General features: G+C 50.0%; 1 protein-coding gene across 11 annotated transcripts in view; it reads left to right on the top strand.

Annotated features, from left to right (window-relative positions):
• The window catches only part of ZNF618 (zinc finger protein 618), a 167,249-nt gene extending 157,538 nt beyond the window's left edge, over positions 1 to 9,711 (top strand). For all 11 annotated transcript variants that reach the window (XM_027703336.1, XM_027703332.1, XM_027703330.1 and 8 more), the window contains one exon: positions 604 to 9,711. In XM_027703336.1, the coding sequence (XP_027559137.1) occupies positions 604 to 2,117 (1,514 nt within the window). In that variant the 3' untranslated portion in view covers positions 2,118 to 9,711. The remainder of the gene's footprint in view (positions 1 to 603) is intronic.
• The last annotated feature ends 2,875 nt before the right edge of the window (positions 9,712 to 12,586 follow it).

Here is a 12,586-nt window from a genome sequence, read left to right as displayed (position 1 = left end):
GAAATTGTTCCCTGTGAGGGCGGTGAGGCCCTGGCACAGGTTGCCCAGAGAAGCTGTGGCTGCCCCATCCCTGGAAGTGTCCAAGGCCAGGTTGGAGGGGGCTTGGAGCAACCTGGGCTGGTGGAAGGTGTCCCTGCCCGTGGCAGGTGGTTGGAACAAGATGGTCTTTAAGGTCCCTTCCAATCCAAACCAGTCTGTGATACTATGATTCTATGTCCATTTTTCCATCTGGGCTAAGCTGTGACCATCAGCCTGTGGACATGGATAGCAAACATGGTTATAACTTACCTAGGCAGTTCCTCAGTGAACAGCACAGAGATGCCATCAGGTGAGGCACTGGATTGGAAGTAGTGTGGGCTCTGTCCCCACACCAGGGACACCACGCAGATAAGCACCTTGCTGCTCTGAGCAAGAGCTTGTCCCTGGAGGTTCCTTGTCCAGAAACCTCGGGGGGAAAAAAATCCAGGGTTGGAGGTGTCTCTTCCATCATCTGGGCATGTTCCACCTCTTTGGGGTCTCTGAGGATTGTTTTGTGAGTTCCCCCTCTCCAGTTGCAGAGGAGCTCATGCAGTGCTTTCTCGCCTGGCTTGTGTTTCCCTGCAGCGTCCGCGAGCGGTTCCATGGGGAACAGCGCGATCCCGGAGAAGGAGCGGCAGAACATCGCCGAGAGGCTGCTGCGGGTGATGTGCACTGACCTCGGGGTGCTGAGCGTGGTGAGCGGGAAGGAGTTCATCAAGCTGGCACAGACCCTGGTGGACAGTGGGGCTCGCTATGGTGCCTTCTCCGTCACCGAGATCCTGGGCAATTTCAACACACTGGCTCTGAAGCATTTGCCTCGGATGTACAACCAGGTGAAGGTGAAGGTCACCTGCGCCCTGGGCAGCAACGCCTGCCTGGGCATTGGGGTCACCTGCCACTCGCAGAGCGTCGGCCCCGACTCCTGCTACATCCTGACCGCCTACCAGGTGGAGGGCAACCACATCAAGAGTTACGTCCTGGGAATTAAGGGTGTAGACATTCGAGACAATGGTGATTTTATCCACCACTGGGTGCAGAATGTGCTGTCAGAGTTTGTCATGTCGGAGATCAGGACGGTGTATGTCACAGACTGCAAAGTCAACTCCTCGGCGTTCTCCAAGGCGGGCATGTGCCTGCGCTGCTCGGCCTGTGCCTTGAACTCGGTGGTACAGAGTGTGCTCAACAAGAGAACACTACAGGCTCGCAATATGCACGAGGTGATCGAGCTCCTGAATGTCTGTGAAGATCTGGCGGGATCCACGGGCCTCTCGAAGGAGACCTTTGGCTCCCTGGAAGAGACCTCCCCCCCGCCCTGCTGGAACTCGGTCACCGACTCCCTCCTGCTCGTCCACGAGCGCTACGAGCAGATCTGCGAGTTCTACAGCAGGGCCAAGAAGATGAACCTCATCCAAAACCTGAACAAGCACCTGCTCAGCAACCTGGCAGCCATCCTGGCTCCGGTGAAACAGGCCGTGATCGAGCTGAGCAACGAGAGCCGGCCCACCCTGCAGCTGGTCCTGCCCACCTACGTCAAACTGGAGAAACTGTTCACTTCCAAAGCTAACGATGCTGGCGTGGTCAGCAAACTCTGTCACCTCTTCTTGGAGGCGCTGAAGGAGAACTTCAAAGTTCACTCGGCACACAAGGTAGCCATGATCTTAGACCCTCAGCAGAAGCTGCGGCCCGTCCCACCGTACCAGCACGAAGAGATCATTGGCAAGGTCTGTGAGTTGATCAATGAGGTGAAAGAGTCCTGGGCAGAAGAAACAGAATTTGAACCTTCAACCAAGAAGCCTCGTGCATCAGGGGAAGCCACAGCAGCTCAGGAAGAAGATTGGTTCGGGAAAAATGAAGTCTATGATTATTTGCAAGAACCTCTCTTCCAGGCCACCCCTGACCTGTTTCAGTACTGGTCGTGTGTTACCCAAAAGCATACAAAACTAGCCAAGCTGGCCTTTTGGCTCTTAGCAGTGCCTGCTGTGGGTGCCAGGAGCGAATGTGTAAATATGTGTGAGCAGGCTCTCTTGATCAAAAGGAGACGGCTACTCAGTCCAGAAGACATGAACAAACTCATGTTTTTGAAGTCCAACATGCTTTAAGACTGTCTGTTAATTAAAACAAAACTTTAAAACACTGTTCCAAACAAAGAAAAAGAATTTTAAGTTCTAAACACTGTGGACCTCATTATGAATGCCCCTGGAAACCAAGTGCTTTTTTATATATATATAAAAATATAAATATATATAAAATTAAGTTTGAAAGGAAAGCTGAGCACGGGAGAGAGACAGCCCTCTGCCAGGAACGTGCTCCTTTCCATAGATAGTGTGTGGACTTGACAGACTTTCTAATGTTTTCAAGTGGGCAGACGAATGGGAGGCTGATGTTCTAAAGTCTTCAGGCAGCTGAGATCTAAAGTGACTTGAAGTTTCTTTTGTTTCTCCTCCACCCCACCTTTCCTCTTGTCCCCTGGGCCATCTTGCCATGGATAATCAGACTCCATTGAACAGACCAGTTCTGCACTGGACTTTGCTCCTTTGAATAACTGTACACCTTGAGGGCACTTGGCTGAGGCCTTCCTGGCACCTGGTGCACGTATCAGGGCAGCTGTGTTCTACCAACACTGGGGCCTTTAGAAATCAGGGAAGGGAGACTTGAAGGTTTTTGGGTTTTAATTTTATTTTTATCCTTTCCATATATGCTTTTTTCCAAAAAAACAAAAGTTACTCTTCTGCCTCCACTCCCAGTTTTGAGTTTAAAGTGGTAGCTAGTGATTATAAATTTGTTTTCAAACTAAGAGAAATGGTTTATGGCAGAAAATGTCTGTAATTGTAAAGTTTCTTGGCTTTATTTTTCTACAGCAGAACTTCTTTTCTGAACTCCTGGTGTTAATTAGCTTTTCTGTGAATTTTGTGCATCAACCATTCTCAGACTTGTTCTAGAGTAGCCCATTTGCAATTAAATAGTATCCTTATGGGAACCACAGCAGTTGTTTATATGGAAAAGCCTAGAAACCAGGAAAAGTAAGTGGTGACAGCACAGATGGCTGTGGGCCACCAGTGAGCTTGTCAGGTCTGCCAGAGAACCGTTTTACCTGAACTTTTTTGTTTAAAAGTGTCTCAGTTACACACAAACCAACCTTCCCAATGCCAAGGACAAACCAAGGTGTATGATTTTTCAGGGGAACAAAGCTCATCAGTTTTGTCAAACTGGGGTTTGAAGGAAGCTTAGAGAAGTGCATGGGCTCAAAGATCCTTCTGAATGTAAGTGCTCCTGATTGAGTGCAAAGAATATCTTCCCATTTTTATTTGGAATGGTTTCCTCTAGTGGCACGAATGTCTTTTTGATACCTACAGTGCATTACACTACTTATTCTGTTGCTGACTCGTTCTAGCTGGGAAGGCCACGGGCCCTGAAACATTCCCAAGTCTTGGCTCACCCCAAATGCAATTGGAGATGATCATAACCCAGAACCATCTCAGTCACTCTGCTGTCCCCCAGGGCCAGTGCTCTGTGGTGTTTCCTGCCCACAGGCACAGCTCCTGCATCTCTGTCAGGTTTGGTGCCTCTTGGACAATTCCCAGCCTCTGGTGCCAAACTGTTTTTCACCACTGGGACTGATATGCTGGAGGAGAATGGAAGCCAATTGTGATTTTTTCAGTAGTCTCTCCTGCTTCCAGGAGCTGCAGTCCCAGTGCACGGGAGGGTCAGGAGGAGGGACTGGCTCAGCTGGAGCCCCTCAGCAGCACGAGGTGTTTGCTGGTGGCTGACAACGCAGGGGGGAAGACTGGGGGGCCTCTTTGACATGCTGCTGTTGACCAGATGTTAAACCAAGATCCCACCTGCCCATCTCTGACTGTAAGAGAAGTTGCACGTTCCAAGACATGAGAAATAGCAAACCAAATCTCTCAGGCTTTGTGTGCAGATGCCCTGAGCCTCTCGGGCACTGACACCTGCACTGGCACGGGACTCAGGGACACAGCTGGGGTGCTGGAATCTTTCCCAGCCCAGGGTCACTGAGGATAGCTCTTGGCACCCAGCTGTCTTCCATTGGCTTGAGTCTGGGTTGACCTCTTGGCACTGTTACTGGCATCAGGGCAAAAACAGGTGTCTCCTAAATGTTAAGTCTTGCCTGTGGACATCACACAGCCTGCCACCCCACTGCCAGCTGCACGTGAAGAGGACCTGCCAAGGCAAAGGCGCTTGGGCATCTGATTTCCCTGGCAGTGGCTAATGGAGGTGTTGGTTATAGGGCCACCTTTTTTTCTTGCTGGTTTTCTTTTCTCCTCTACAACTCCTGCCTGCCCAGCCACCAGCTGGGCCCATGGTGACACAGCTCTTGGCACTTGCATGGCAGAAGAAGCCTGTTTGAGACAAAAATGAAGTGTCAAACAGAAGCCCTGAGTGAGATTCGTGCCACTGACAGTGAGCTGTGTGAGCTGCTGGGCCCACAGGTACCTGACAGCACAAAAACTTGTCTAGAGGATGATTCCAAAGCAGGATTAGCTTTGGAGGCACAGAGTGTGTACCACACAGCTCAGCTGGTGGCACAAGGACCAGGATTTGTAGTTATTTCTCCTAATGGCATGTTACACCTTTTTGTGTGGTTCATCAGAGACCCTGAGAGCTCCCAGGCTCTTCGATGCTCAGGGGAATGTGCAAAGTCCTTATATTCCTTTGGAAAGGCAGTTCCAGCCCCTAGCACTCCTTTGCAAGGGACAGATGGATGACTTCAGTGGGATTTGCCAGCTGGGGCTCATTGTACTCTCTGTCTGTGAGGCCTTGAGGGTGAGAAGCAGGCAAGGCAGAGTTAGCATGCGTGTAAAGCCCTGGCATTGAGAATTGGGTAAATTGCAGTCCTCTGTGCCCAGCACATGGAGCAGGACCATGGCTGCACAGCCACCCTGACCTCCCAGCCATCTCTCCTTTCCCTCCTCACACTGTGGTTTTGGCACCAGGTCTGGAGTTTTCTTGCTGTGCTGACCAAAGAGAGGGATGGACTGGCCCTCTCCCCCATCCCAATAACTGTCCTCTCCAAGGCAACTTGGGCTGTAGTTGCACTAATGATGGATGTTAAGCAAACATGCCGTGATATCGGGTAGATGCCATTCTCCCAAAGACTGAAAATATTAACTTAGCTGAAAAAGCAAGATGAAACCTAAGACCTGAATTGGAACAATCTCCTCCAGAACTCAGACTAAGAAGCTGTAGCTTTTCATGACTCCTAAGCGTGGTTACCGGGTGTTCAGCTCAGAGGAGCTGTTCATGCTGTGTCTGCTCCCAGGCTCCCTTCTGTCTGGTATTAGACTTAATTAAAAGCAGAGAAATACATCTGTAGCACAGGTATTTATTTACCCTAAATGCCAAGCTTTTGCTTCTGTTCCTCCTTCCATCTTCAAGGCTTGGATTCGCATTCTAGGGAGCAAAAATACTTTACCAAGGTCTGAGTTCTGGAAGCTCTTCTTTGCCAGGTTGCTCCAACACAAACTCCTCCATTCCTGCTCTGTGATGCCTCGGGGTGTGGAGCAGCACATGCTGTAGGGAGCACTTCCCATCCTGGGCTAGGAGGCTGCAGAGAAGACTGAATTTGGCCAGAGCTGTCATGAGGTTCTGCCCCCTTTGAGCTGGGAGAAGTCCCCAAAATTGAGATCATCCTCTGGTAGATCATGTTGGGATTTTGCCTTCTGCTTCTTGGTTTCCTTTACTCACACTAGAGAAATGTGTTGGGATACAGAAATGGGGGGGGTCCAGGCAGTCACTTGTTCCTGCTGCTGACTCTGGGCCTGACCTTGCAGACTTCTCTTTCTGACTTCCCAGTTGGCTTTGGGAGGGTTCTGACCTTCAGGCTGGGGGACAAGCACCAGCAAATGAACTGTCGGAGTGAAGGGCCTTCCGGTCCTGTCTGAAGATCCTTGTTACTGGAAAACAGAGAGTGGGATACAGAGGCAGAGCTCTTCAGGAGGTTGTTTCTGTTGAGTGCAGCAGCCAGAGGGCCAGGGAGGACATGGAGCCTGGATTTGTTTCCTGGTCTGTCCCCTCCCCATGTCTCCAGGAGCAGGCAGTAGTTGGGGTCTGACCTGCAGGATAGGCTTGGTGTCTTGCACCCGGGTCAGGTTCAGGTGGAAGTGAACTTTCTTTTCTGTCCAGTCTCTGTCTGTGCTGAGGAAACTGTTTTGGGTGTATTTGAAATAGTGAATCTGGAAAACTTCCTGTGAAAGCCAACGGTGGGCTCAGGTTTTGTCTAATTCAGTTGTTCATTCATTGCTGTTTAAACCAGTTTAATCTTGAGCTAAACTGGTTTAAGCATCCACACAAACCACCTGCACTGGTTTATCTGCGCTTGCTGGGCAGAGAACACGTCCAGCAGCAGCTCAGGGAGTCATGACCTTTATGTGAATTTTGCAAATGAATTTGCAGCAGATGCTCTCAAAGCTTGGGAATGACTGAAAATAGCAGGGAGATACTTCTGGAAATGGCTTGAGCTCTAGAGATGAGCTCAGCTGGTGCTAATAATGCCAAGGTCGTGGGTTTGATCCCCATACAGACCATTCACTAAGAGTTTGACTCGATGATCCTGGTGGATTGCTTCCAACTCAGAACTTTCTGTGATTCTAAATGGTGGTGGTGGAGTTCACAGTGTTCAGTGAGATGGCTCAGGGGGTGGGATGGTTTTTCTCCAGCTGTCTGCAGTAATCCAGTTTGGCACAATTACCACAAATGTTTGTTTTGGTGGCTGAGTCTGCTCAGCTTCACCCAGTCTGAGGGTCCAGTTCCACTCTGGACCCTGCAGCAGCCCATGGTGGACACCAGAGCAGGGACTGAGACATCCTGCTGCTCTAGGAGCACCAAGTTACTGATGAATCAAACAACACTAAAAGAGCAGGGCTGGGAGTGCTGCTCTGTGCTAAGGAAAGGCTTGGATCTCTCATGGCACCTCTCTGGCTGAGGGAGAGGCAAGGAGCTCCTGTGAGCATTCCCACAGGAAAGGACTAGTTGCGCCCTATGGAGTAGTTAGGAATAAAGGGATAAAAATAAAAAGACACTAAAGACAGATTCTGGGAAACCTCTTCAGGGAGAAGAAATCTATTCACCTGGGAGGAGTTTCCTAGGGGAATGCTTTTTGAGCTTTGTCATTGAAAGCAAGGCTGCACAGCTCCTGGAGTTCACTCCATGGGGCACGAGGCTGCTCTGGACCTTGCTGGGAGAAAAGGGACTGGATGTAGGGGTGGGAAAAGCCAGTCCTGCCCAGAAGATCCAGGAGGGTTCACAGAGCATCTTCCTCCCCATTCTCCCATTCCTCAGCAGCACCAAACCCTTCCCAGCACTGCAGTTTGTCCGTCAGCCAGGTTCCAACAAGGAGGGAGTTGGCGGAGGGGAAAACACCAGTTGAGGAGCAAATGTCTTGTCACCTTACACTGCCGAGGTGGAGAATTGGGCTGGGGGACAGTGCTCAATGTTTTGCTGCTTCTGCTGTGCATTTTCTGTGCTACCCCATGGTCTTGAATCTGTGGGATCCATTGGGAACGCCCAGAACCATCGGCTGAGCCCCAGTGTCCCATATCAGGTATCTCTGAAGCTGTCACTCCGTAGCAATAAGATCTCCCTGTTCCCGGTGCATGGGACCTGTCCCCGTGCCACAGGTCACCATCTTCCTGGGGCTTCTGGAAGTGTCACTGAGCAAACAGTAAAGCCCAGCCCAGCTCTGCTGGAACAGCCCTCAGGCCTGGGGGAGAGTCTGCCTATGCTAGGCCAGAAATGGTGAACCAATGACAGTGGGTTGCCCTGAAATTTAATTTTATCTACTGAATGTTTGTGTGATTTCCGTTTCATTTCAGTTCTAGTTTGGCTGGTTAGTTGTGTTTTTACTCCTGCTGTTACAGAGTCCTTTGTTTATAACTTGAGGGAGTTTTGCTCGCTTAGACAATGGTGTATCCATAGACCCTTGGGGTTTTCTGATCCATAGGCAGCTGAGTTGGAATTTTTTAGAGTATCTTCTAAAATGAGGCTCTAAATGGCTCATTGATGCACAACATCAGCCAGTGACTGGCAGGATTTGACTGGCAGGATTTTCTCCTCCCGTCACTGTGGCATCACTGACAGTGGGACCCGGGTGAGCAGTGCAGCCTTAACGATGGGTATATTTTAGGGTGGAGTTGATGACCACAGGCATGTCCAACCCTTGCTTTTTACAACCAAAGTTCCTTAAAACGACACTTCCAGCCTCATCAGCCTTGAATCCTTGTTCCCATCTCTTGGGGGTTCTGGTGGTGGTCTCTGCAGTGTCTGTGCATAGGGTGGGATTTTTTTTCTGGTGGGCTGTGGGTTGGGAGGAGGGAATATTTTCCCCTTGCTGTCTATGGAGAAGGATCTTTCCACTCAAGGAAGGAGGCATGTATTCTGGAAGGAGCAACAGTCTGTTTTCCATGGTCCCTTGAAACTTAATGGGACTTTAACATTATTTTCTTTAAATCTTTAAAAGGAAAACTGGTAGTGGATGAACTGAACCCTTGGTGGCAGGTGACAGGTCCAGGAGTAGCACACACCACCCAGGCCGTGATGATTGTGGTCCACGCCGTAGCCAGACAGTGTCATGGTGACAAACCCAACCGTGGGAGGTCCCTGTTTGCAGCCAGTCTGAAAGGAGAAGCTGTTCCTCGCCCGTACGTCCGTTTTCCCAAACCTCCTCGGGGGGGGCTGAATTCTTGTTGTTTCATCAAGCAAAGATTAACTTCTCCTGTCCCTCTCGCCCTCCCTCCCTCAGTAACTCGTGTGCATTTCCCTCCTTTCTGTAGATGCAGATGTTCTAGGCAATACCACAGACGTGCCCGCGGCCCCGCCCGCGAGCGCACTCATGTCATCTTAAAAAATACAAAAAAAAATATACAAAAAATATACAAAAAATATCTTTTTTAGGCCAGAGTTTTCTACAGGTATTAATGAATATTTTTCTTAATCCTTATAAGTTTTATGTGTTTAATATTTCTTAATACCGGTAGCATTAATTTATACTTTTGTAGCAACACAATATTTTTATAAACCGCCACCGCTGGCTTTGTCTTCATAACGGGAAACGTGCGGGCAGCTGGCCCCGCGCTGTACCATGTACTGTATTTAAAAGGTTATCTAATGTCACACTTGCTGTGTTAATAAACAAAACAAAACCTGTTTGAAGTCTCATGTATTGTTGGTGTGGATCAAATGACTCACTAGAGAGCAATATTGCACGGGGTTGAGTTGCTGATTTTCATTGTGATATGCGAACGCTTGAGGCCAACTCAAGTTCTGAGGTTGTTTTTTTTTTCTTTTTAGGATTTTGTTTTGGTTTTGTTTTTTTTTTTTTTACAGCTAAATGAATTCAGTGCTGTTTGAAACTTAGACTGACGTCAAATGAAAAGGATTATTATAGAAAAAAAAATCAAGGTGTTTAAATGTTGCTGTTTTTACAAGTCTGTTGCTGTCTGAATGGAAATATTCCACAAGAGAGGAGGAATAGTTCCACTTAGCTTCCAAAGGGGCCGAGCACTCCAGGCCAGAGCTCGGTTATTTGGAAATACCTTAGAGACATGTTTCTGCAACATTCTTTTCAGAGTTGATGCCAAGGCAGAAGACAAACTGTAACTGTAAGAAAGCATCCGTTGCTTGAGGATTTTCATGTCAGTGTTGTATTTATGGTTTTACAATAAAACAACCTTTAGGAAAAAGAAAAGTGTCTGGGCTTTTCTATTTTTCAAGCATGTGACTGGGACATTGCCCAGGGCTGATGTCCTGCTGTGAGGAGGGAGAACATCCATGGAAGTGACCTGGATCCCAGCAGTGGTCTCTGGTGGATCTCATGGAATCGTGGAATGGTTTAGGTGGGAAGAGACCTGAAAGATCATTTCATTCCACATCCCCTGCCATGGGCAGGGACACCTTCCACTAGCCCAGGTTGCTCCAAGCCCTGTCCAACCTGGCCTTGGACACTTCCAGGGATGGGGCAGCCACAGCTTCTCTGGGCAACCTGTGCCAGGGCCTCACCACCCTCACAGGGAACAATTTCTCCCCAACATCCCATCTCACCCTGCCCTCTGGCAGTGGGAAGCCATATGAACTTGGCATCCAGAGAACTCCACACTGGGCACCACGTGCCTGAGGCACCCAGCGCTCCCCAAAGCATTTCCTGGAGCATCCCTTCAGTTCCCAGCGCCATGAGCTGCTCCTCCCTCACTGGGGAGAGGTTTGTTTGTAGCAGGAAGGGCCCTAAACCCCGAGGGCAGCTGGGTGGTTTGGGGGCAGCACCCGGGTGTTGGTGCTCACACCACCAGGCAGGGTCAGCTCAGCTGGATTTCCTCTGCTGGAGCTGTTCCAGCCGTGCTGGGCAGCCTGGACTCGCAGGGCCAGAGGGTTTCACCTGGACCAGCAGATCCACCTGAGGGCTTGATTTCACCCCAGGGGAACAGAGGCACTGGGTGGGCACTGAGCGGGCACTGAGCAGCCTCCCTCCTCCCCAGGACAAGGCCCTTGGCAGCCAAAATGGGCACAGAAATCTGGGCTCAGGCCATGACAGGCTTGACCTGCACCAGGATGTCCCGGGGGTCCCAAAGATGTGCTGATGAGTGGGGCACTGCTGGTTCTGGTGCAGGGACTCACTGATGCTCTCTGGAGCTCCAGGACCCACCTCCAAACAAACCAGAGACCACCAGGAATTGTCTCAAGTGGAACAAGTACATAGACCAGGACTCAGAAGAGGCAGTCAGGCCTTAACACTGGAAAATCCTAAGGTACAATGTCCATCACCCTTCATGTGTCCTTTCCTTTGACCTGTTTTGATGTCCTCTGGGTTTTTTAACCTTGCAACCACCACCCTGCAAAAAGCAGGCAAAAAAACCCAAAAATAAAAAAAACCACTGTGCTACAGAATTGGGAAATTTGTAGTGAATTTGTTAGTTGGGAAAAAATAAAATCCAAAGACATGGAGTGACAATGGGTCTGGCCATTGGATAAACTCTTGGCTATTGGTCAAGTGTGAAGATAAGCCAAAATAATAAGTGCAACTATCAGTTTATGATGGTAAGAATGGCTGTGGCTTTGCAGGAGGTTTTAGCAAACAGTCAGAACAGGTGCCCTCAGGCCCTGCCAGACAGGGGTTGGGATTTGTTTGAAAATCTAAATATGTAAAGTGGATAATGTAAAGCCAGGATGCCCAGCAGAGTGGAGGATGGTGCTCCTTGGCACATCAGTGGCTCCTGGCACTCAATTGTCCTTTTTGCTAGAGCCATTTAAAAGGACAAAAACGATTGCTAATGGGAATGTAAGAGGCTTAAGCTAATCCTGCCGTGTTTCCCAGTTCTCTAATTTCTGCCCTAACAGGACACAACTACTTTAGCTTTAGCAATAATGGAACTGGTAGCTCCAAATTCAGGCTCTGCTGGAGGCATCCCCCGGTTTCCTCTCATCTCAGGGAGACTGATGGATCTAACAAAGCTGGTTGAACTCACAGCTCTAATCTGAGCTTCAGCAATTTCCCTGGAGTTTTGTTCATCCTGAGATCCCGTATGTGGGAACAGAGACAGGAGCAGCAACAACAGCCCAGGTGTGGCAAGAGCTCTGCACCAGTGTGTGTTTGTGGCTGGGGGTGGGGGGAGTGGCCCTGGGCCCCCATAATTTTAGGTGAACATCGTGACCCACATCATGTCATGTAACATCTCAGTCCTTTTAGTTTCCTCTTGGTGCTTCTCCATCACCCATCACTGCCAGGGCAGCTGCTCCCTAAGGAATGGGGTGCTGGGAGCTGAGGGGGGTCTCTCTGCCCTCAGTGGGATGGGCAGGGCAGGCCCAGAGGTCGTGGAGTCAGATCATGGGACAAGGTCATGGCAATGGGGCAGGTCTGAGGTCCAGTTGGGAAGTCAATCTCCAGGATGTGGAGAGGGTATCCAGGGTCTGAGGATCTGGAGAGGGTATCCAGGGTCTGACACAGCCCAGCAATGGCTGTGGAAGGGTGGAGGTCCAGCTGGGAAGTCAGGCTATGGTCAGAGTCCAGGTCAGTCAGGGGTACAGCATCACTCAGGGCAGGGGCTGAGGGGCCAGAGCTGAGCTCAAATGGGCTGCTGGGCCGTGGGCAGGGAGTGGAGGAAGCAGCCCAGGTGAGGCTGGTCAGGGCCACCAAGACATATTAGAGCTCTCAGGTCCCTGAGAGGCTCAGGCTGTTTAGTTGGATAAACGCTCCTTCTCCAAGCTCCTGCTCTCTTGTGAAGTTCCTTGCTGGAGATTCCCTGTGGCTCCTGAAGCAGGAGAGCATGGGCCAGCTGCAGGACTCCTTCTCCTGGCAAGAGCACCCCCAAAACAGTGAAGAACAAGAAACTGTGAACATGAGATCAGTTTTTAAAAACATTTAATAGCAAAATATTGGCAGTGCAATGGGCAGATGTGACTGGTGGTGGCACAGCTGGCACAGGGTACCCGGGGTGCTCCTGGGGTGGGCAGTGAGCTCTGCACGGACAGGGGGCTGCTCTGGCAGAGTCCTGCTCCCAGTCCTGCTCTGAGATGGTGCAGAAGGAGGAATCAGAAGCCCCAGCAAAGTGCAGAATTCACA

Source organism: Neopelma chrysocephalum, unplaced genomic scaffold, assembly GCF_003984885.1.
Source record: "Neopelma chrysocephalum unplaced genomic scaffold, ASM398488v2 Primary Assembly neopelma1_226, whole genome shotgun sequence".
Taxonomy (NCBI): domain Eukaryota; kingdom Metazoa; phylum Chordata; class Aves; order Passeriformes; family Pipridae; genus Neopelma; species Neopelma chrysocephalum.
This window is presented reverse-complemented; position numbering and strand designations above follow the sequence as displayed.